The 21,674-nt window shown below is 53.9% G+C and overlaps 1 protein-coding gene across 1 annotated transcript in view; it reads left to right on the forward strand.

Moving 5' to 3' along the window:
• The window catches only part of DNM2 (dynamin 2), an 88,797-nt gene that overhangs the window by 51,501 nt on the left and 15,622 nt on the right, over positions 1–21,674 (forward strand). The window contains 11 exon segments of the mRNA XM_070373665.1: positions 172–332; positions 3,465–3,607; positions 6,123–6,206; positions 6,208–6,256; positions 7,309–7,376; positions 9,282–9,420; positions 10,473–10,559; positions 12,754–12,824; positions 15,473–15,524; positions 16,486–16,497; positions 20,259–20,372. Of these exon segments, the coding sequence (XP_070229766.1) occupies positions 172–332; positions 3,465–3,607; positions 6,123–6,206; positions 6,208–6,256; positions 7,309–7,376; positions 9,282–9,420; positions 10,473–10,559; positions 12,754–12,824; positions 15,473–15,524; positions 16,486–16,497; positions 20,259–20,372 (980 nt within the window).

Here is a 21,674-nt window from a genome sequence, read left to right on the forward strand (position 1 = left end):
GTGTTACCTCTGAGTAACTCATAAGGCTTGTCACCTCATCTGGGAGGGACTTGTAGGGCAGGATCCATGTCTACACCTGCATATTGCCCAGCCACATGGCTGGTCTGTAGTGGGCGTCTGGGTTCCTAGGCTTGCCTGGCACTGCCATGACCTGACCCTCTCTCTCCATAGGCTACATTGGAGTGGTCAACCGCAGCCAGAAGGATATTGAGGGCAAGAAGGACATCCGCACAGCGCTGGCGGCCGAGAGGAAGTTTTTCCTCTCCCACCCAGCCTACCGGCACATAGCTGACCGCATGGGCACCCCGCACCTGCAGAAGACTCTGAATCAGGTACGGTGAGGATTTTGTGCAGTTGCTGAGGCTGTGCACTGCAAGCCGCTGCGTTCCACAGTGGTGCTGGCGTCAGTCTAGAGCAGCGCTCATTTTAGCAGAGTTGAGTTCAATGAACATTTGAATCAGTGCCTGGAGAAGAGTCAGTGTTGGTGTTATTACTACCATCACTACTATTGTTACCATTATTTTTTAAAATTTTTATTGAAGTATAGTTGATTTACAATGTTGTGTTGATTTCTTCTGTACAGCAAAGCAACTCAGTTATACATACATATATTCTTTTTTTTTTTTAAGTAGCTTATTTATTTGATGTATTTTTGGCTGCACTGGGTCCCTGTTGCTGCGCGGGCTTTTCTCTTGCGGTGCTGAGCAGGGGTCTGCTCTGGTTGTGGTGCGCGGGCTTCTCATTGCAGTGGGTCCTCTTGTTGCAGACCACAGGCTCTAGAGCACTGAGCCCGTGGTTCTGGCTGATGGGCTCAGCTGCTCTGCAACATGTGGTATCTTCCCAGACCAGGGATTGAACCTCTGTCTCCTGCATTGGCAGGCGGATTCAAAAGGATACAGTGAAGCGCCGTGTCCCCCTACCTCTCACCCACCACTGTTAACACTGCCTGAGTTTCTCTCTGTCCATGAATGCAGAAAGGACTTCTGAGAAGCACATTTCCCCCTTTATCCATAGTCATGGATGCCCTCCATTTCCTTTTCTTTTTTTTAACTCAACAGTATCTCCTGGAGCTCTGTCCCTATAGAAGCCTTCTTCACTCTTCTTTGTGGCCCTGTAGAAGCCCCTGAACACATGGGCCCTCGTCTGTTTAGACAGGCTCTTTTTGCAGAGCCACGTGGCTGGTTTCTGAGGCTCCCAGTCAATAAAGGGCTGATATTTACACTTGATCTTAGCCAAAAGGCGAGAAGTGATTGGGCTGCTGTTTAATGGCATTGTTTTGCGTGTGTGCCAGGTTCTCTGAGAGTAAGATCCCCAGTGTGGGGTTATATAGCTGCGGAGTAGCAGGCAGTGTGGTCCTCCGTGGCCTTGGGGTTATGAGTTATCCCCCCTCGGTGCTTTACGGTAGCACATTGGGCCGCAGGGTAACAATGTAAATGTTCTTCCTGCCTGCAGTGGGACACAGTACCAGTTGGGGAGCTGGGCCCTATCCTGGGGGAAAGGCATATTTCTCTCTCTTTTTTTTTTTGGCCACACCACATGGCATGTGGGATCTTAGTTACCTGACCTAGGATCGAACCTGTGCCCTTGCAGTGGAAGCACAGAATCTTAACCTCTGGACCACCAGGAAAGTGCCAGGGGAAGGCATATTTCTGATTGGGGGCACTGACTCAGGACAAATCCCCAGGTAAAGGCTAGAACACTTCAAGTGTTAAGAAGCGATGAGGGCTGGCAGAGGGCGGAAAGGCAGAGCATAGCTCTCAGGAGAACAAACAGGGAAGTGAGTGTCCGGTGGGAGGGGCCCTGCAGGAAAGGAAGCGGGGGTCTGCCTGGGCAGGGGGCGGCGGGAGGGGAAGGGAAGTAAAACTGCCTGCAGCTGCCTGGGGCCTCCTCTGAGAGCCCAGCTGGCCTCCTGGGAGCCTGGGCCCACATCCCGGTGCTTCCCAGAATGGGGTCCCCCTGCCCCTATTGCCCCATGAGCTAAACAGGGTCATGCCCCAGAAAGGCGACAGGGACCAGAGTGGACTGCCACACTTGGGGACCTGCAGCTCCCCCAGGAAGGGGCCCCCGGTCACAGAGGGTTTTGGGGTGACCGTCAGATTCAGGCCTCAGTGCGTGAGGCTCCTGCACACCTTTCTCCTACCTTAATAGTTTGTCATTTCTTTTGTCTCGTAGGACAAAATGCACCAGTGCATTTCCATTTGGGTGGTTTGAGTTGATTTTATGCCTTTTATTTTTTTCATTTCTTCTCTCTTTCTCTTTTGAAAGAGTATTTTTAAAAACAGTCCGGATACAGTGAATGTTCCACTTCCTCCCATGCCGTGACAGGCCCCCTCACTACCACCCTCAGACGGCCCGTGTCGCCACTTCCTGGGCTTCTTTCTCAAGACCATAAACACTGGAGGGGCCAATGTGCCTGGACTGCCGGCCTCCCTCCTGCCTGCTCATCCCACGTGCACCACCTCCTCTCTTTTCCTGTTCTATCCTTTCCATCTTCCTTGTTGCCACCTGAACAGTTAATGTATTTACCCGCTGCTCCGTACCTGACTTGTTTCTGTTTTGGCCATGCCATTTGGCATGCCGGATTTTGGTTCCCTGATCAGGGGTGGAAGCCACGCCCATTGCAGTGGAAGCCAGGAGTTCTAACCACTGGACCATCAGGGAAGTCTCTATCTAGGTTTTTCTTGAACAGCTGATCTCAAGGCTCAATACCTAATCTTTTCTGCACGACTGCCTCCTTTTAAAGTTTGTGAATAATGAACGAGTCCCCGTGGTTAAAAACCAAATAATAGAGGGGGGTCTGCGGGCAGGGTCCTCATGACCCTCATGAACCATCCTGCACTCTGTGCAGATGAAAATGTACTCTCAGTTCTCCCCATCTTCTCAGAAGGGATCACATCCTACATGTGTCCTGTGCCTTTTTCGGTGAACTGTTTCTGTCCTAGTTTGTAGGGCCCATTCCTGTGGTCTGTCCATACACCATGGCCTGTCAGTCCTCCCGTGCCTGGGTCCTACAGTGCCTTTGTAGCCTTTAAAACTTTATTTATTTATTTGGCTGCATCAGATCTTAATTGTGGCACATAGGCTTTGTTGCCCCACGACCTGTGGAATCTTAGTTCCCTGACCAGGGATCAAACCCCCGTCCCCTGCAGTGGAAGGTAGATTTTTAACCACTGGACCACCAGGGAAGTCCTTCCTAGGCTTTGTTTTGTTCTCCAGTGAGTGACACTGGCTGTTCACGGCCAGCACTTGGGTCCTGCTCTCTTGATCCATGGTGTGCACGGCCCAGTTAATCTGTCCTCTCCCAGGTCCCCGTGGGCTGTCTGCAGCCTTGCACTGCTGTGGACCAGGCTGTGTCACCTTCCCTGCTGCTCAGGGTTTCCATTGGTCCTTTGAGGCTGGGGATGGAGCAGGTCTGCCCCTTCTCAGCATCCTGCCTATGTTGACCTCTGACCTCTCTCCCACAGCAACTGACCAACCACATCCGGGAATCACTGCCGGCCCTGCGCAGCAAGCTGCAGAGCCAGCTGCTATCCCTGGAGAAGGAGGTGGAGGAGTACAAGAACTTCCGGCCCGATGACCCCACACGCAAGACCAAAGCTCTGCTGCAGTACGTGCCCCTCCCCCAGCCTGGCACTCCCCAAGCCTGGCACTCCCCCAGGAGGCTCAAGGGCCTCCTCCCAGCCACAGGCTCCCACCCATCTATCTGTTCAGCAAACCCTTCACCAGAGCCTCCTGTGTGCTGGGCCCTGTCCTGAGCACCAGGGTTGCTCCAGTGTGTGGGGCAGACACCCCACGTGCTCAGAAAGGGGAGGGGAGAGGGATGAAACAAGGTAAGTAAATAAGAACATGTGAATAATCTGTGAAATGGCAAAATGTCAAAGTGGGGAAGGGGCTGGAGAGTGCCAAGGTAGGCTTGGGGTGCTGTTTAAAATCAAGTGGTCAGTGAAGAGTCAGGCAGAGACCTGAAGAGGTGAGGAAGGGGCTGTGCAGTCCTGGGGGTGGGGGGCTGGCCAGTGCAAAGGCCCTGAGGCAGGATTGCATCCAGCGTGTTGGAGAAGGCCCATGTGGCTGGAGCGGAGTGAGTGAGGGGAGAGTAGGAAGAAAGGAGGCCCAGGACGGGACAGGGTAGGGCCTGCAGGGCCTCGTAGACCACGGGGAGGACTTAGTTTTTGCTCTGAGTATGGTGGGAGCCTGGAGTGTCTGAGCTCTGGTAGGACCTGGCCTGACTCAGGTGTTCACGGGCGCCCCCTGGAGGCTGCAGGGAGAACAGACATGGGGGGAGGGCACCCTGCCTTGTGCCAGCTACTCCTGCTTCTTCAGTTCAGTTCAGTTCAGTTCAGTCATTCAGTCATGTCGGACTCTTTGCGACCCTGTGGACTGCAGCACGCCAGGCCTCCCTGTCCATCACCAACTCCTGGAGTCTACTCGAACTCAATGTCCATTGAGTTGGTGATGCCATCCAACCATCTCATCCTCTGTCATCCCCTTCTCCTCCTGCCCTCAATCTTTCCCAGCATCAGGGTCTTTTCAAACAAGTCAGCTCTTTGCACGAGGTGGCCAAAGTATTGGAGTTTCAGCTTCAGCATCAGTCCTTCCAATGAACACTCAGGACTGATCTCCTTTAGGATGGACTGGTTGGCTCTCCTTGCAGTCAAGGGACTCTTCAAGAGGCTTCTCCACCATCACAGACAGTTCCAAGAGCATCAGTTCTTCGGCACTCAGCTTTCTCTATAGTCCAACTCTCACATCCATACATGACCACTGGAAAAACCATAGCCTTGACTAGACGGACCTTTGTTGGCAAAGTAGTGTCTCTGCTTTTTAATATGCTGTCTTGGCTTGTCATAACTTTCCTTCCAAGGAGTAAGCGTCTTTTAATTTCATGGCTGCAGTCACCATCTGCAGTGACTTTGGAGCCCCAAAAAATAAAATCACCCACTGTTTTCATTGTTTCCCCATCTATTTGCCATGAAGTGATGGGACCGGATGACATGATCTTAGTTTTCTGAATATTGAGCTTTAAGCCAACTTTTTCACTCTCCACTTTCACTTTCATTGAGAGGCTTTTTAGTTCTTCACTTTCTGCCATAAAGGTGGTGCCATCTGCATATCTGAGATTATTGATATTTCTCCTGGCAATCTTGATTCCAGCTTGTGCTTCATCCAGTCCAGCATTTCTCAGGATGTACTCTGCATATAAGTTAAATAAGCAGGGTGACAATGTACAGCCTTAACGTATTCCTAGGACAGTGCAGAGGACTGGGGGAAAACAGTTAGAAATGTTAAAGACAACCATAACACTAATAAGTATCTTAGTTCCTTACCACTCACTTCATCACAGCCCTAATCAGCAATACTCTTGAGACACTTTTTAAGGGCTGGGCTGCATTCTAAAGGGCCAGGTGGTTTTACCACATTTCATGAATTACGTGTGCACTAAAAAATCTTCACTTCTCTGAAAGCAAATTTCAGGTGGATTACTATTCATTGGCAGCATGTTTCTTTTTTTGTCGGGTGTCCAGGCTAATAGTACATTTTGAGATTGATGCCTTTTCTGAGTTGATGAAATCTTGAAACTCCTTGAATACCCTTACAGTGACCCTACATGGAGGTACTGTTAGAATCAGCCCACTTTGGAGATGGAGATACTGAGGCTTAGAGGGCAAACCCACCTGTCCAAGGCCTCATAGCCCATCAGTGGTGGAGTCTGCAACTCCAGACTGGGAGGTGGTAGGAACTGGAGGAAGCCACCCGAATGGTGTGGAGGTGCTCCATTTATATATCACAGTTCTGCTGGATTAGGCCAAACCTCAGGGCAGAGGTTGCTGAACTGTGATCTCCCCTCTCCCACACCTCACTCTTGCAAAAGGGAGTGATAACTGCCCCTCGTGTCCCCAGTTCAATGAGTGAATGATCATAGTAGGCCTATGGAGGGGGCCTGGCATGTAGCAAGTGCTTGCCCTCGACAGCGCCTGGATTTTGTCTGTTTTTTTGACCCACACATACATTTTGTCCCCAAAAAAATAAAAGGAGGAAAGTAAGCCATGGCTTGACTTGGGATGTAGTTCCAGAGCCGTGTCAGTGCCTCTGCTTTGACGCTCAGGTTTTCTCTTTCCTCACAGGATGGTCCAGCAGTTTGGGGTGGACTTTGAGAAGAGGATTGAGGGCTCTGGAGACCAGGTGGACACACTGGAGCTCTCTGGGGCGCCGGATCAATCGCATCTTCCACGAGCGATTTCCCTTCGAGCTGGTGAAGGTAGCGCTACGCGGGCTGGGCCCTCTGCTCAACCTTGACCAACCTGCTCAGTTGACCTTGAACCTGGCTTCCTCCCAGGCCGCGAGGTCTTGAGCTCCCACCTGCAGACCCCATGGGCCTCCTTCTCTGAGCTTAGTGATTTCCAGCAGAGTCATATGAAAAGCTCCAACATTTTCCTTTGAATACATGCTCTTTGCAAAATACATAGAACATACAGGTAAATTCACCTGGGAAAATGTCCCCGTTGAAAGGGAAGAAGACTATGGAGCCAGCCTGGGCACCATAACATAACAGTTGTTATAAATAACATCCTTCATATGAAATCATACACACACATTGAGATGGGTGTCTTTGCAGAGACAGATGTGCAAGGATATTCATAAAATGTCAGCTCTGGGTGCTGGAATTAAGAGATTTTTCTTTTTGTTTTAATTGCTGGAAGTTGTACAGGTTTTATAGTGAGCACATACCATCTTTGTAAAAACCAGTCACGTTCTTTGCAGAAGAAGAACAAAAGCTGAAAGGAGAAACGAACAAATTATGCTTCTTTATATGCTTTTTTCACATAATTGCCATCATTCCAAATTAGTGTATACAGTTCATGCCCCGTCAATGGCAAAACACTATCTTCTTTTTTAACCAGTCTCCCATTTGGGGGTATTTAGGTGCATTGCACATTTTTTTTAACACTTATAGATTGTTTTGGGAATGTAGCTAATTGTTGATTCATTGCTCAAGATAAATTCCCAGAGCACTTAAAACTAATTGGTGGTAGTAGAAGTATGTTTTTAAAGGTTTTTAATTTGTCCTGCCACATAGCCCAGAAGAATGTGTGTATAAGTCGATTTTTCTTCGAACAGAGCAAGAGTGTTAGTTTCAGAGCATCCTTGCTTAAACTGAGTTTTAACGTTTTTAAACATTTTTGACCAATCAGATACCCTACGGTGTGACTACAAATGGTGCACAGGAGGTAACATTCCCCAGATACAGACCTGAATTGGCGGGGGTTCCCCAGGTACCTCCTTGCATGTGTTTGGTTTGTCTTTTCTCAGATGGAGTTCGATGAGAAAGACTTAAGACGGGAGATCAGCTACGCCATTAAAAATATCCACGGAGTCAGGCAAGTTCCACGGGGAGAGGCGCCATGTTCCCTCCATCTCCATGGTGCCACCCTAGAGCCAGTCAGTCCCCCTGAACCTCTGGGTACCCCAAATGTGAGGACTGAAGCGGGGGAGGGGGTTGCAGTAGCTGTAAGTCTCTCCCTCTGGGTCTCCAAGGGAACTCGAGGTGGATGTGCTTAGTTCTGTTTGTCTTTTGAAGGCCCCGGGGCTGCCTGCTGCCCAGGGTTCAGCATTGGTTCAAGGGCCCAATCACCAGCCAAGGCAGAAAGCTCACTGCACGTTTGCCCGGGGGGCGGTGGGGATGCGGACGGAGTCAGAGCTGTGGCGCTGGGTCATAGGAACCCAGCATTTATTTGTCCCTGTCACGGGGGCCCTCTGAACCTCCTGGGTCCCCACCATTTTGCAATAAAAGTCACAGCTCCCTTGGTCCAGTCTCGCATGGCCATGGGGTCCTCAGATCGCCCTGGGTGGGGGGTTCCAGGTAGCAGATGCAGGCATCTGACCCCTGACCTGCCATGACCTTGGCTGTCCCGGGAACCTGGCCCATGCCTGTGAGATTGCTGACCATGCTTTGTTTCTCTCCGACTTATCTCCCCTGCCCCTGGGTTCGGATGCTTTTAGGACCGGGCTCTTCACCCCGGACTTGGCATTCGAGGCCATTGTGAAAAAGCAGGTCGTCAAGCTGAAAGAGCCCTGTCTGAAATGTGTCGACCTGGTTATCCAGGAGCTAATCAATACAGTTAGGCAGTGTACCAGTAAGGTATTGGACCCTTGGCAGGGTGACTCCTGGCCTTGTGGAAACGGGGCTATGGGTGCTTGGTATCAGGCTCCCAGTGCTGCTCAGCCTTCGCCCCGCTGGTCTCCCCAACCCCCCACCCCCTTACCAGATTGCCTCAGTTTCCAAGAATGTGGCCTCTTCCCAGAGGCTGGGGCGGGAGTGTTTTGGCCTGGGTGCAGCCCGGGGAGGCCAGGCCTCCAGTCTCCACAGACTGGTGGGCAGGGCTCCCTGGGACCCTGATACCAAGCTTAGCATGTGTCTGATGGGGGTTCCGTTGGGCTGTCGCTTTGCTGTCTTCTGGGGAGCAGAGAGGGACCTCGAGTCACCTGCTGGAGGCCAGGCTTCCTGAACCTCCCTGCCCCTCACTCCTTCTTGACAAGTGCCTGGTGCCCTCAGGCTTTCCTAGAGCCAGCCAAGAAAGGCCCGAACACCACCCACATAACGAGCGCCAAGGCTTGGGCTTGGTCCCTTATAGCTTCTACAGCTTCCCCACCCCTCCCCAGGAGCGGGGCTGTTCCCCCAGGTCTCCAGTCCTCAGATCCCCTAAGTCACCTGCACTTGTGTGCTAGTGTTCACGGGCCGCTGCCCCTACTCGAACAGGACACATTGGCGCCCCCGCCGGCCTGGTTCCCTAGGCCGCACTCTTTGGCCAGACAGCTGAAGCGCTTCCTGGTGGGTGGTTTGTGCTTGCACGTCCACCATGGCCGAGGAGCTCTGGGTCGGCCTTCCATGGCAGGAGTTTCTGTTTGATTCTTCTGTTCTCAGTCTGGAAAAGCCCACATTTGCTTCCTAAGCTTCTTCGATTGAAACAGGGAGGGGAAAGAAACCCCAACAGTTCGGAGATGTTCACACATACAAAAATTCAAGGCCTCCACACCCTCTTAGCTGTTCGGATGTTGGCTCTGACCCGTACCACTTTTATATAATCAAACCCTGCCCACCCCTCGGACCCAGGACGCCTCCTGATCCGAAGCAGCTTCTGGGGCAAATGCGGGCACAGGCTCCTCCGTGCATGTCACTAACCAGCTGACTCTTGTTTCTTCTCTCTCTGTCTCCCGTCCTGCGTGTGTGGCCTGCACTGCCCCCGGGTGTCTTTCTACCTCGTCCCACCCTCCGCATGACCCAGGACGGGGCTCTTCACCCCCGACATGGCCTTTGAAGCCATTGTGAAAAAACAGATTGTAAAACTCAAAGAGCCGAGTTTGAAGTGTGTTGACCTCGTGGTCTCAGAACTGGCCACGGTCATTAAAAAGTGTGCCGAGAAGGTAACAGGAGGTTTCGTTTTTCTCACCTACGCATCTGTTCCCCATCTTCTCCTTCCCATCATTGAGTGTTCACCCAAGCAGCTAGGAAACTCTGCCTCGGCAGGAACCCTCTTCCAGCGGCTGCTTGGTGACATCTCGGCTTTGCCTCGGCTGACCCAAGGGGGTAGTCCAAGCACACGTGGGGTCCACCTTTGCAATTTGGGCCTCCAGCGGGCTGGAAGGCCTTCGATGTTGCCAGATGCGCTTACTCACCCGCAGCAGGGATCAGAGTCTGTGCCCAACGCTGGACTGCTTTGAGAAGGGGGGTTTTCAAACCAACACTGAGGCAGTAAAACACTTTGCTGGTGTGCTGATCTGCATATTCTTATATCACCAGCATTGAAGAAATTTTCAGAATTCCTTGGTGGCGCAGTGGTTAGGACTGAGATTCTACTGCAGGGGACTCGTGTTTGATTCCTGATTGGGAAACTAAAATCCTACAAGCTATGTGGTGTGACCAAAAAACAAAAATTTGTTTTCCTCCAACTCATGGACTTTGCGCAAACTGTGAAAGGTGGGCTTCTGTGCATTGGTTTGGTTGCCACTGCAAAGGCCAGGGCAGTGGGGGTGTCGGAGGACTGGATCCTTAAGGCAAGATGCTTGGGCATGGTTTTCTGCCAAGGGAGTGCCTCTGAGGTAGATGGCCCAGATGCTGCCCCTCGCCCTGGTGACCCAGGGGCTTTGATTCCACTGTGTCCTTGCTCTCACCCAGCACTCCGAGGCAGGTGGATGGCTGTCACTCGCTTTCTCTGCCACTTGCCACCTCAGAACCGCATTCTCTGAAAAGCATCTCTGCGTGTGCGTGGGCATCCACTCAGGCTCTCTGGCCCACCGTCCCCCCACCGCCCCTTCTTGTCTCATAGCTGCAGCAGCTCTGAGATAGGAGCAGGGTGGGGTCTCGGTGGGTCTGCCCCATGTCAGCCCCTCAGCCATGCTCTCCATTTGGCTCACATCATGTGCCCATCCCCCGCCCGCGAGGACCCCGCCAACGTCACCACTCTGCTTTCCCCCAGCTCAGCTCCTACCCGCGGTTGCGAGAGGAAACGGAACGCATCGTCACCACTTACATCCGGGAACGGGAGGGGAGGACCAAGGACCAGGTACTGGCTCTTGTGTGATATAGTTGTAACTTATGTGCAGCACATCTTGGTCGTGCAATTACCTGAGTTTTGACAAATGTGTACAACAAGGTGGTCCGCCCTGGTGACTCAGTGGTAAAGAACTCACCTGGCAGTGCAGGAGACATGGGTTTGATCCCTGGGTCGGGAAGATCCACTGGAGAAGGAAATGGCAACCCACTAGAGTATACTTGTCTGAGAAATCCCATGGGCAGAGGAGCCTGCCAGACTATGGGGCTGCAGAGTCAGACACAACTGATCAACTAAAAGCAACATAGAGCAAGGTCACCCCCACTTCCCTCCATGCCCAGAATGGCTCTGCCGCCGCCCCTGAATTCCCGTCGTTGAGCCCCGTGGTCAGTGCCTCCCCACGCCTCAGGCCCTGGCGACCACCCGGCTGCTGCTCCTCTGCTTGCCTTTTCCAGGATGCCATGTGCACAGGCTCCTGCTGGCGTAGCCTCTTGATTCCGTCTCCCCTCACCCGGCACCAGGCTCTCGAGATTCAGCCCTGGTGTTTGCAGTGCTGCCAGCGTCTCCTTGGACAGCCATGGCAGGGGTGGACCACAGCCTGCTGGCCAGCGTTCACCCAGCGGAACACCTTTGGTGCTCTGTTTTCACGTTGTCTTGCGAAGACCATGCAAGCACACCTGAAGGGAGAGAGTAGGCCATGCCCACCACCACAGTCCAAGGCTCACCTGTCACCTGCTCAGCCCGGGCTGTCAGTCTGCCTTCACGTGGCCCAACGTCTGATCTGGGTCATTTCCCCCACCCGCCACCTCTTCCCAGTCTGCCTTTATCTCTTTCTCTCTCTCTCTCTCTTTTTTTTTAGGATTTGCCACATTTTAAAAAATTGAACTGTCATTGATTTACAACATTCTGTCAATCTCTGCTGTACAGCAAAGTGACTCAGTTATACATATATATACATCATTTGGCTCAATGGTTAAGAACCTGTCTGCAGTGCAGGAAACTTGGGTTCCATCCCTGGGTTGGGAAGATCCCCTGAAGTAGGAAGTGGCAACCCACTCCAGTATTCTTGTCTGGAGAATCCCATGGACAGAGGAGGCTGGCAGGGGCTACAGTCCATGGGGTCCCAAAGAGTCAGACACAAGTGAGTGTCCTAACACTTTCACTTTCATGCATTCTTTTATGTATATATGTTTACTCACACACACACATATATTCTTTTCCATGATGGTTTATCCCAGGAGTTTCGCAGCTGTTTATTCAAACTGGAAGCGAAATAAACCCACTTGTTCTATCTGGCTGTGGGAGCACCTTATTGAGAATGGTCCCTCTCCCCTTGACATTGGTGGAGAAGAAACTAGCTCATTTGTCCCCAAAATCCGTGTGCCTGGCCTGCTCTATCCCTGAGGGTTCAGAAGCACAGCAGAGTGACAGAAAGGGCCGGGACTGTTTGAGGGCTGGTACCTTATCTGAGATGACATCTGGCTGGCTGGTGTGTGTCTGTGTGTTTCATGTTAATGTCCTTACCTGACCTAATTACCATTGCTGTTTGTTTTTAATTTTAAAGAAGTGTAGTTGATTTACAATGTTGTGGTGATTTCTACCAAGCAGCAAAATGATTCAGTTATACATATAGGTCATTTTCCATATTCTTTCCCATGACAGTTTATCACAGGATTTTGACTATAGTTCCCTCCTTTGCTGTTTTAATGAGGCACTTAAGCCAAAACAGTGAAAGTGTTAGTTGCTCAGCCGTGTCTGACCCTTTGGGACCCCATGGGCTGCAGCCCACCAGGCTCCTCTGTCCGTGGAATTCTCCAGACAAGAATCCTGGAGTGGGTCGCCACTCCCTTCTCCGGGAGATCTTCCCAACCGGCGCTACTCTAAATGTGACGACATATTGTGACTCGTTTAAACCTTTGCCATGGGGCCTTACTGCCTTGCTCCACGCCTCAGAGGCCGCCCTTATGACCACCACAATGCTCTGTTGGCCCAGTCTTTCTCGAGTGGGAGGCCTTGGGGTCTGGAAGCATCCATACCCCCTTTTCCATGCCAATGGTCCCCAGGCTATGGGAAGGGGGTGGTTGCCCTGCCTGGAAATGGTGCAGTTCCAGCTCCCCCTGCTGGTGGGTGTGGGGATTGCTCTGACAGCAGCTCCTCTCTGGCTTGGCTCTGTACTCACAGCAACCTCCCTCAACTTTTCCCCCAGATTCTTCTTCTGATTGACATTGAGCAGTCCTACATCAACACCAACCATGAGGACTTCATTGGATTTGCCAAGTATGTATTTTTCAAGACATCAGCTGGTGGGGCGGCACCAGTGTCCCCCATCAGAGTCAGGCCCTGAGAGAGGCAGTTGAACGGGATTCCCCCAGTGGGCCGAGGCCCGAGGGTCTCTGTCAGGGGTCCCTGGGTGAAGCGAGGGGCCACTGGAGAACATCTTAGGCTAACAGCAACCTGCAGTCTTGTCCCCAGTGCGCCTCTGGTGGAACACCCCTGTTGTTAGTTGAAGGAGGACAGGACAGCCCTACGACCAGACCCTTCAGAAAAGGGCAAGACTAACCAGTGTTCAGTGCTTCCCTTTCTGCAGGAGTGCTTCCCTTTCTGCAGGACTTCTCAGAGCCTTTTATCAACTCGCATGCAGCTTTCCCAGGCTCCCCCATACTCACTGGGTCCTTTTCCTTAGCATCTCAGGCTCAGGGCTCCAGAGGCTGCCTTTTAGGAAATGCTGCCAGGATTTGCATGGCTTCTGTTCACATGCTGTAGATTGAAAACCAGAACCTTCCAGGGCACCCAGACAAGGGCCCAGAGCAGGGAGCTCTGATTTCTGCAGAATGGAAGACTAAATGCTGGTGGCCTCTGGGCCCTTGCCTCAGCAAGCTTGTGTGTCACACAGGTTGTTCTGATGGCTCACAAAAGTCTTCTTTCCAGAGCCTAGTAGATTAACAGGTGGCTGGTAGCCAGCCTCCTGTATTTGTTTAGCAAATATTGCTGGTGTACTTTCTCTATGCTAGGCCCTGTGCTACAACAGAGAACAAGCATAGACCAGGTCCCCACCCTTAATGGAAGGTCCTGTGGCAGAGATAGACGTGCACCCAGACAGTTAAGATATGGTGTGGTCAGGCCAGGGTGGGAGCTGGGCATGGCCCATGGGAGTCCAGAGGGTAGCCTTGTGGCCTGGCCTTAGAGATACAGGGGGGCTTCTTAGGGAGTCAGGCCCTGCAGAGCCCAGACTTAGGCTAGCAGGCTGGGTAAGAGGGTCTTCCGTCCAGGTGTCTGCTGGGTAGGCATTTATCAGTGCACTCAGCTGTTGTCTTGTGGGCACGTGGTCGGTGAGTGGAGTGAATGAATGAATGAGTGGATGAGTGAACTGGGGGTATTATCAGAAGGTGGTCCCCCAGCCCATATGAGCCGAGGGTCTCCTGCTGCGCTGTCCCTGCTGGGGGAGAACTGGGGGCCCTGGCCGGGAGCTGCCCCTCAGGCTGGACTGAAAATGCCGGTCCCCCTCTTCGGGTTGCTGCTGTTCTCCTCACCTTGATGTCTCTGCTTCTCACACTTCATCCACAGTTCCTTCTCACAATCTCTCGTGTTTTTCCTTTGACCACTTCACTCTTTCCTCTGGATTCCTGGGCCTTCCCACTTCCCCCAGCTGTTACTATACTGAGCAGCTGGTGACCGGGTGGGTATTGCCTGCTGTGTGCCTTTTCCCTGGTGTGTGAACGGGGGCCAACCTGGCTGGGGGCGGGGCCCAGGGTGCCAGGCTCCTCCCGGCCCAGGCCCCAGCCCTGGGTGGGACGTCTCAGGGGCTCCCGGAATAGCCATGGAGCATTGTGCAGGGCCTTTGGACTAGGACATGGGCCTTGCCCTTTCAGAGTCCACAGGCCAGGAGCACGCTGTTAAGCTGGTTCTCATAGGAAGATGAGATGTGGAAAGGAGGGCAAGAGGAGGGGCTGTGGGAGAGGAGACCTTTCCAAAGAAGTCATGACAGCCAGGTGATGGGGATGGAGGGGGCCAGAGAGCAGTAAAGATAGGGAAGGATGCCTGAGAAGTGTAAGCACGGGGAGGCCAAGGCCTCATTGCCAGAGGGGCCTGCAGGCCAAGGGGAAGACTTTGGACTTTCCCTGTGACACTCCTGTGCATGCATGCGTGCATGCACACGCACTGAGGCAGTAGCAAATCTCTGATCGGGTGAAGGCAATTGAAAAAGGCAGCCAAGGGGGCTGCCAGGCATGGGTGAGACCCAGGAAGCCCTCAGGAAGTAGCATATCTGGGACCTCAGCATCACGCAGACACTGAATGGCTTAGTTTTGTGTCTTCAGACACCATTGATCAACCTTCCTGTGCTTAGAAGTTCTGGGGTGCTTTCTCAATGTCCTCTAAACACTTAAAATAGGGCCCAGAGAAAAAGTCATTATACTAGTAGTAAATATATTGAGCCATAGTCTGATCTCCTAGGCTGGGCAGCTCTGTGCTGGAGCTGTTCAGGACCTGGTGCTGGGTCAGGGATAGGAGGAGAAAGCAGGAAGAAGCCTCAAGTTTGACCCCCAAACACTGAAAGTATTTTGAAGCCAGCATGGCTACCTCCCAGCCACCTGGGAATCCAGCCTCCCATAGCCCCTCTTGGAGGCTCCAGGACCCAGTGACTTTTAGAAATAGCTGGCACTCTCAAGAGTGGCTAAGATCAGGGCTGAGAAGTCATGGTTTAACTCGCTACATGTTCTTGTTCATTCCACAAGCCTGCACTCTTTCCTTGGGCAGCCTTTTATATACAGGGGGTTTCTTTCTGCCTCTGCCCAGAGCTTGTCCATTGGCTTCCTTTAGGGAGAGAACCCTACCGGGGCCACAGGACCTTTTGCCCCTTGTCTCTCTCGCTCCTCATCCCTCTGGGCGTCCCGCCGCATAAACCCTCTCTGTTTTTTCGGTTTCAGCGCCCAGCAGAGGAGCACACAGCTGAATAAGAAGAGAGCCGTCCCCAACCAGGTAGCCTACCCTGCTGTGGCCTGCAGCTCCTCCCTTGAGGGCGGGAGGGCACTCAAGGACCACCAAGCCCAGTGATGGCGCCTGGCTCAGAGCCTGTCCCGCCAGAACCCCCCACCCCACCCCACTCCCAGCCTCTCATGTCCACTTAGGTTTTGACAGTTTGGGAAATGGATCTTTGAGTGCAGCTCTGGCAGGGTCTGGGGCCAAACTGCTCACATGCAGAAGGCCCTATCTGCCATCCAAGGCCATGGCTAGAACTTGACACTAAGGAGAGAGGCCACCCAGTCCCCCTGGTGTCTGTAGGAAAATTGGGTTCCTGCCCCAGCCCCAGAGACTCGGAGGCTGTGGAAGAGGGCCAGGAGTGGGCAGGGAGGCTGGTTGTGATCAGCAGTTTGGGAGCACCTGGAGGTGCTTTCAGCCTCACATCTGGGGAAACCCAGAACTGTTTGAGGGATTCTCTGCCTTGATGTCATACTCTAACCAGAGGCCTTGTGAAATAAAGGATAGCTTTATATATGCCAGTATTAAGTGGCCTCTCCTTTTTTTCCCCCTGCTTAAGAAAACACATCATCTTTGCAAAAATTTCTGCCAGTGTCCCCTGCCTTCTCCACCGGGTGGGGGTGGGGGTGGGGGTGCTGCTGTTCATCACGCACGATGACAGAGCCCCCTGGAAAGAAGGGATGTAACCACTGCATGATTTTTTTTGCGCTTGCCGTAAGTAATTCATATGTTGTTGCTTTTTCGTTTCGGGAGATGATAATGAATTAAATATTAACACCATGAATATAATTAATAGCATGTAATTTTTTTTTCTTTTGCTGTTTTCTCTCCCCTTGCTCTTCTCTCTCCTCGTTTTTGTGCTTTTCCTGCTTTTTCTCCATCCCCTCACGTCCCTTACGTCTCTTTTCTTCCGCCTGCTCTTCTTTGATTTACCCACAACCCTAACTTTGCATTTTCAAAGGGGGAGATCTTGGTAAGTACTCACTTAGTGTGGTAGCAAACGTTAGAGAACTTGGTGGTGGTGGAGATGCTGCCATCCTATAATATTCCGCCCCCCTCCCCCCAAAAAAAAATAACAGAACCACTAAAAATCCAGCTAACCTAAAAAAAAAAAAAATCCCCTGCCATGGCCACTGCATGCCAGACTGTTGCCCTGGGCGTGAGCTGACTCACACAGACACTAACCTGCCCACTGCCTGCCTCCAGCACCCACCCCTCCAGCCCGTTCTGGACACATTTTCCTCATTTCCTGTAGGTCAGGGATGGCAAATACTCAGCTAACACCCCAGGCCTTCCTCCCATCACACCTCTGGCCAGGGAAAATTTTGTTCAAGCCCTGCTAGAAAGCTTGTCCTTGCCACTGCCACTGCTCTGTTTGCAGACAACACCATGCAGAAATGTCCCCCGCCTGCACTCAAGGCAGACATTACTAACCAATCCAGCACTCTTTCCCTCCTGCCTCTCCCCCTAATGTGCCCCTGGCAGACATCACTAATCAATCCTGGCTTTTTTTTTTTTGCGAAGTATGTGACAGATATGATGAACTAGTTAAGGAATTTTTTCTTTCCCATGTGATAGCTTTGCACATGACACCCCTCCCATCCCCATGACAGACATGGCTAATTGGTTGGGGGACTCTCTCCTGGATGCTGCCAATCTCTTCCCGCCTCCATAGCAGATATGATGACTGATTAGGCTGTTCCTCTTGCCCCGTCTCTTTGCTGATGGTAGACATCACTAATTGATCCTAGTATCCTTTCCCCCTGTGCCCAGAGTGCCACCCATGGATTGGTGAATAGTATTTGCCATCCCTGTTTTAGGTATCACCTCCTGTCTGTGTGTGGCCCAGCCCAGACCAGCAGTGAGCAAGCACTGCTCACATCTGAGAGCTGAGCTCTTTTCAAGGTGCCCGCCCTTTGGGGAGCTCTCCACCCTGGAGATCATGGCTTGGGCCAATGGCCCTCACTGAGCCTTCCTTTTCCCGGCTACTCTCCCACCACACTAAGCAGGCCTACAGCCGCCCCGCTGGTGATCCCAGGGCCTTTCAAGTAGCTGAGCTGACCCTGTACCAGGGTCTGGAAGATCCAGAAAGACCCCAAAGCTTGGCATGGTTGGCACGGCCACAGGAGGAATGGATCATCCTTGGACCCTTGGTTCCTGCTTTCCCTGTGTGTCACAACCCCGCCTCCCCAGTCCCCTTTGAACTTGAATGATTTCCTTCCTCCAGACAGACCAGGGCTATGTTTCTCTCCACACCCACACCCTGAGGTTTAGTCATTCTTTTCCCACTAGATTCCACACCCCCAGCCATGAAGCCCAGCTCTGCCCTGTGCATGGCTGTGGCACCTGGATCTCCCAGCCACAATTCTCATCCCTGCCCAGACCTCTCACCCGGGAGGAGATGGGCTCTGCTGCCCCGCTTGCCTGCTGCCCATGCCACCCCTGGCAGCCTTTCCTTCTGCCCCCAGCATGCCTGTGCCCTGGAGCATGGGAAGCCTGCCTGCCTCTCTGTCTCCCCTCCTTTTCCTGAGCCCAGTCCCTTCAGCACAAATTGCTTGGATGAGAAGGCCTGATTGCCCCTTCTTGCTCTAGACTCAGCACCTGTGTCTGCCACCAGCAGCTTGCTCCTCCCCAGGGGGGAGATTTTTGTCTCTGAGTCCTCTTGGGCTCCTGCACAAGCAGTTCTCAGGGTGGCTCAAGGGCAAAGGGACTTGGGGGCGCTTCTCCAGACCCTGAGGCTCAGATATGCCATTCCCAACATGGCCACAGCCCTTGCCACATGCCCCAGAGCCAGTCAGGGGCCCCATCTGCCGGCTCTGACCTCAGCTGACCGAGGGTGGAGGCAGGCAAGCCAGGCCACAGAGGGGGAGGGGGAGGGGCCCATCTGCCCTTGTGGGGACAAGGCTGGGCCTGGGAGTGCAAGGGCCTCGCCAGGTGAGGGTATCTCCTCTGGGGAGCACCCAGCAAGCATGGCCTCTGCCCCTGTCTCCTCCCCACCTATCAGTCAATGGGTGAAGTTTAGAAGCACCCCCTCTGGGCCTGGGCTAAGACAAGACAGGCCTTACACTCCCCCTGGGGAGAGAGGGTTGTCGTGGACAGACGCCTACGCAGCTCCGGAGCTGGGCGTGGTTGCCAGGTGCAGGGGTTCCTTCCTGGGTCCTATATGGGATGGCCTTGGGCCTGAGTCTGGAGACCTGCTGTCCCACTTTGTCTGGGACTGAGGGCACCCCCGGGACTGTTAGTGCTCAGCCTACGGGCCTCCTGGGCAAACCAGGGTGAGTCAGTCACCTTGTTGGGGCTGACAGTCTCTGCCTGCTCCCTGGCAGCCACAAGACTCCCAAGTGCTGACTCGTGATCCTAGGGAGAGAATAGTCTATATCCTGGGCCTTAGCAGGGGCTGCCAGGTGGTGTCTCATGGGTCACAGCCTAGGCAGGGACATCTCTGCGGTGCAGAGGTCCCTGGGTGCTCTGTGGCCACCTCTGCCTTCATGGTCCCTGAGGCTCAGAGCTCACTTCCAGGTGGCCCTGTGACAATGTGGTGGGCCTGGGGACAGGGCAGAGTAGACAGGATGAAGGCCTTCTCGAGATCCATCCGCAGGGGAGGCATGGGAGCCTCACCCCACCCTAGGGGGCACAGTGCTCTCTCTTCCCAGCCAGGCCCAGCCACTCGCAGCCCACCTCCTGCAGCTTAGCCGTCTATTGTTGCCTTGGCCTCAGGCATCCCCACCCACCCCTGCCCATGCTTCCTACTGCCGCAGGGTCCCCAGTCCAGAGTGGTGGGGGGCTCCAGCCCACAAGCGCCTCCATGGCCCAGAGAACATGAGAGTGTGCCCCACACACACACCAGGCTAGCCGCCTGCCTTTAGCTGTCAGGTGAGTCCCTCACACAGGCCTGGGTTCTGCCCCATGCTCAGATGACAGCTGCAGCCAGAGGGGAGCCCTATCGGGTTCTTCCAGCCCAGGACCTGCATGTCCCAGTCAAAGAAAAGTGGGACCACATAACTTGAAGCAGAGTGTGGGGCATGATCCCTGGCAGGTCCCCTGGGCTCAAGCCCTCTGGGTGGAGGCATTCCTTCATCCTGGTGTTCTGGAAAGAGCCTGTGGGGAGGGGAGCCCTGGGGCAGGGCCTAGCCTGACTTCCTGGTCAGAGCAGGACTCTGTGCCCACTGAGTGCCTGGGTGAGCCGGGCAGTGGCGACCAGCCTCTGCCAGTTGGCCCCTGAAAGGAAAGAACGGTTCCATTGCTCAGCAGTCCCTACAGCTCTCCATCAACGGCTGCCTTCCAGGGGGCGCGAGGGGCAGGGCCCAGGGGGTCCCTAGTACCCGTGTCTCCCCAAGGCAAGGCTGATTCCTTCAGTGTCACATCTACACGTGACACGCCCACCCATAAGCCTGGGATCCCCCTCCCCTAGGCCCCTTCTAGCTGGGCGTACCTCTTGCCACCTGTGCCAGTTTAATCTAACCCCAAGGGCAGAGGGGCTCCCCAGGGACCCAGCTTCCCAGCAGCCCAGGGCCTGTGAGTCAGTCCACGTCTGTCCATCGAGGGCCCCACCGTGGTTTCCAGTGGGTAGCGCTTGGGGCAAGGCGGAATGGAGTTGGGTCGCCTGGCTCTGGGCTGGAGGTTTCTCTGCCGTGGTAGCCTGGTTTTTCTGCCTTGCTGGGGGCGGGGGCAGGCCGGGCTGGGTGGTGGCCGTGGTCCCCCTGCTGAGCTTGGCTGGCCCTCCATCCTCCCCAGGTGATCCGCAGGGGCTGGCTAACCATCAACAATATCAGCCTGATGAAGGGCGGCTCCAAGGAGTACTGGTTCGTGCTGACGGCCGAGTCACTGTCCTGGTACAAGGATGAGGAGGTGAGTGGCTGGCTGGGTGGGGCGGTCAATGGGTGATCTCCACACCTCCTGCCTCCGGGTGGCACTCTCTCAACTTACAGTGGATTTGGAAAAGGCGGCTTGAGTGCCCCTGTGATTAGGATGGTATCGGCCAGGTCTGGAGGGTGTGCAAAAGGCTCTGTGCCTCCTATCCCAGCCCCTCACAACCCACTGTGGGGTCAGGCCTGATGGGGGCTGGGCTCCCTGAGGAAAAAAGGGACATGGGGGAGGGGGAGCCAGCTACAGGCTCCAAACTGATCCCACCCTCCCAACAGTACGGCAAGGGAGGCTCTCAGAAGGGGCACAGACTCGGGCCAGGGACTCAGATTCACAACCAGGCCCTTAGCTCCTCTGGGCCTCAGTTTTCCCATCTGTGAAGTGGGGCAGGATGGTCCTTGCATCTGTGAGGTGCTCGGTCCCATGTCTGTCTTGAGATTATTCTCAGAAGGATGAGGGAGGCCTCTGGGAACAGCAACAGGACTAATAAGCACCAGGAGCGGGTCGCACAGTGCCTGGGAGCCTATGGACAGGGCTGTGAGTGAGTGCAGCCCTGATGACGCAGACTCCGTGGCCTGGGCCACCATGTTTCTCTCCTGTCCCTGGAGAGGCGCAGAGGCTCTCCTTGTTGTCAAGGTGATGTTAGGTGGCCATCGTTTGGGGTCTGTGAAAGAGGCTCCAGATGAAGGCACTTATAGAGATGGTGTGTTTCTTCCCCACATCCCTGTGAGCTCTGTACCCCTGCTCTGTGAGGCTGTCCGGGGCCCAGGCTTCACGTCCCCCATTGCCACCTTAACACATAGCTCCATCCTGTGGTCCCAGACGGCTGCCCCACACCCATCACCATATGGGCCTGATAGCGCTCTGCTCACATGCCCATGAATCTTGTCGTACAACTGCTGTATGTTTAGTTCACGTGGGATGGCACAGCCTCCAACGTGCCCTTGGAGGAGAGGCCGGGCATTCTGATCAGCCCTGGAGATGCCCCACCTGGCTCTCCTCCCTTGGGGGTTCTGGGATGACCCCCCCCATGCCTGGGCCTCACTGGCAGCCGGTTGACCCCACCCCAGCTGTGTGTATTTCCACCCAGGCTCAGAGGGGAGGCAGGTAGAACGTGAGCTCTCTCAGGGCCCGTGGGGGAGCCCTCTCTTGTTTATGAAGCCCTTGCCCCGTGCCAAGTTCACTGGCTAGGGGAGCCTGCCATAGTCCGCTGGGGAAGGCATTCTCTTCCTCCCCTTCCTCCTCAGTCAATACTCACATTCCTTTCGTCAGGTAAGGAAACTGAAG

This window comes from Bos mutus, chromosome 7 (assembly GCF_027580195.1).
Source record: "Bos mutus isolate GX-2022 chromosome 7, NWIPB_WYAK_1.1, whole genome shotgun sequence".
Classification (NCBI taxonomy): Eukaryota; Metazoa; Chordata; class Mammalia; order Artiodactyla; family Bovidae; genus Bos; species Bos mutus.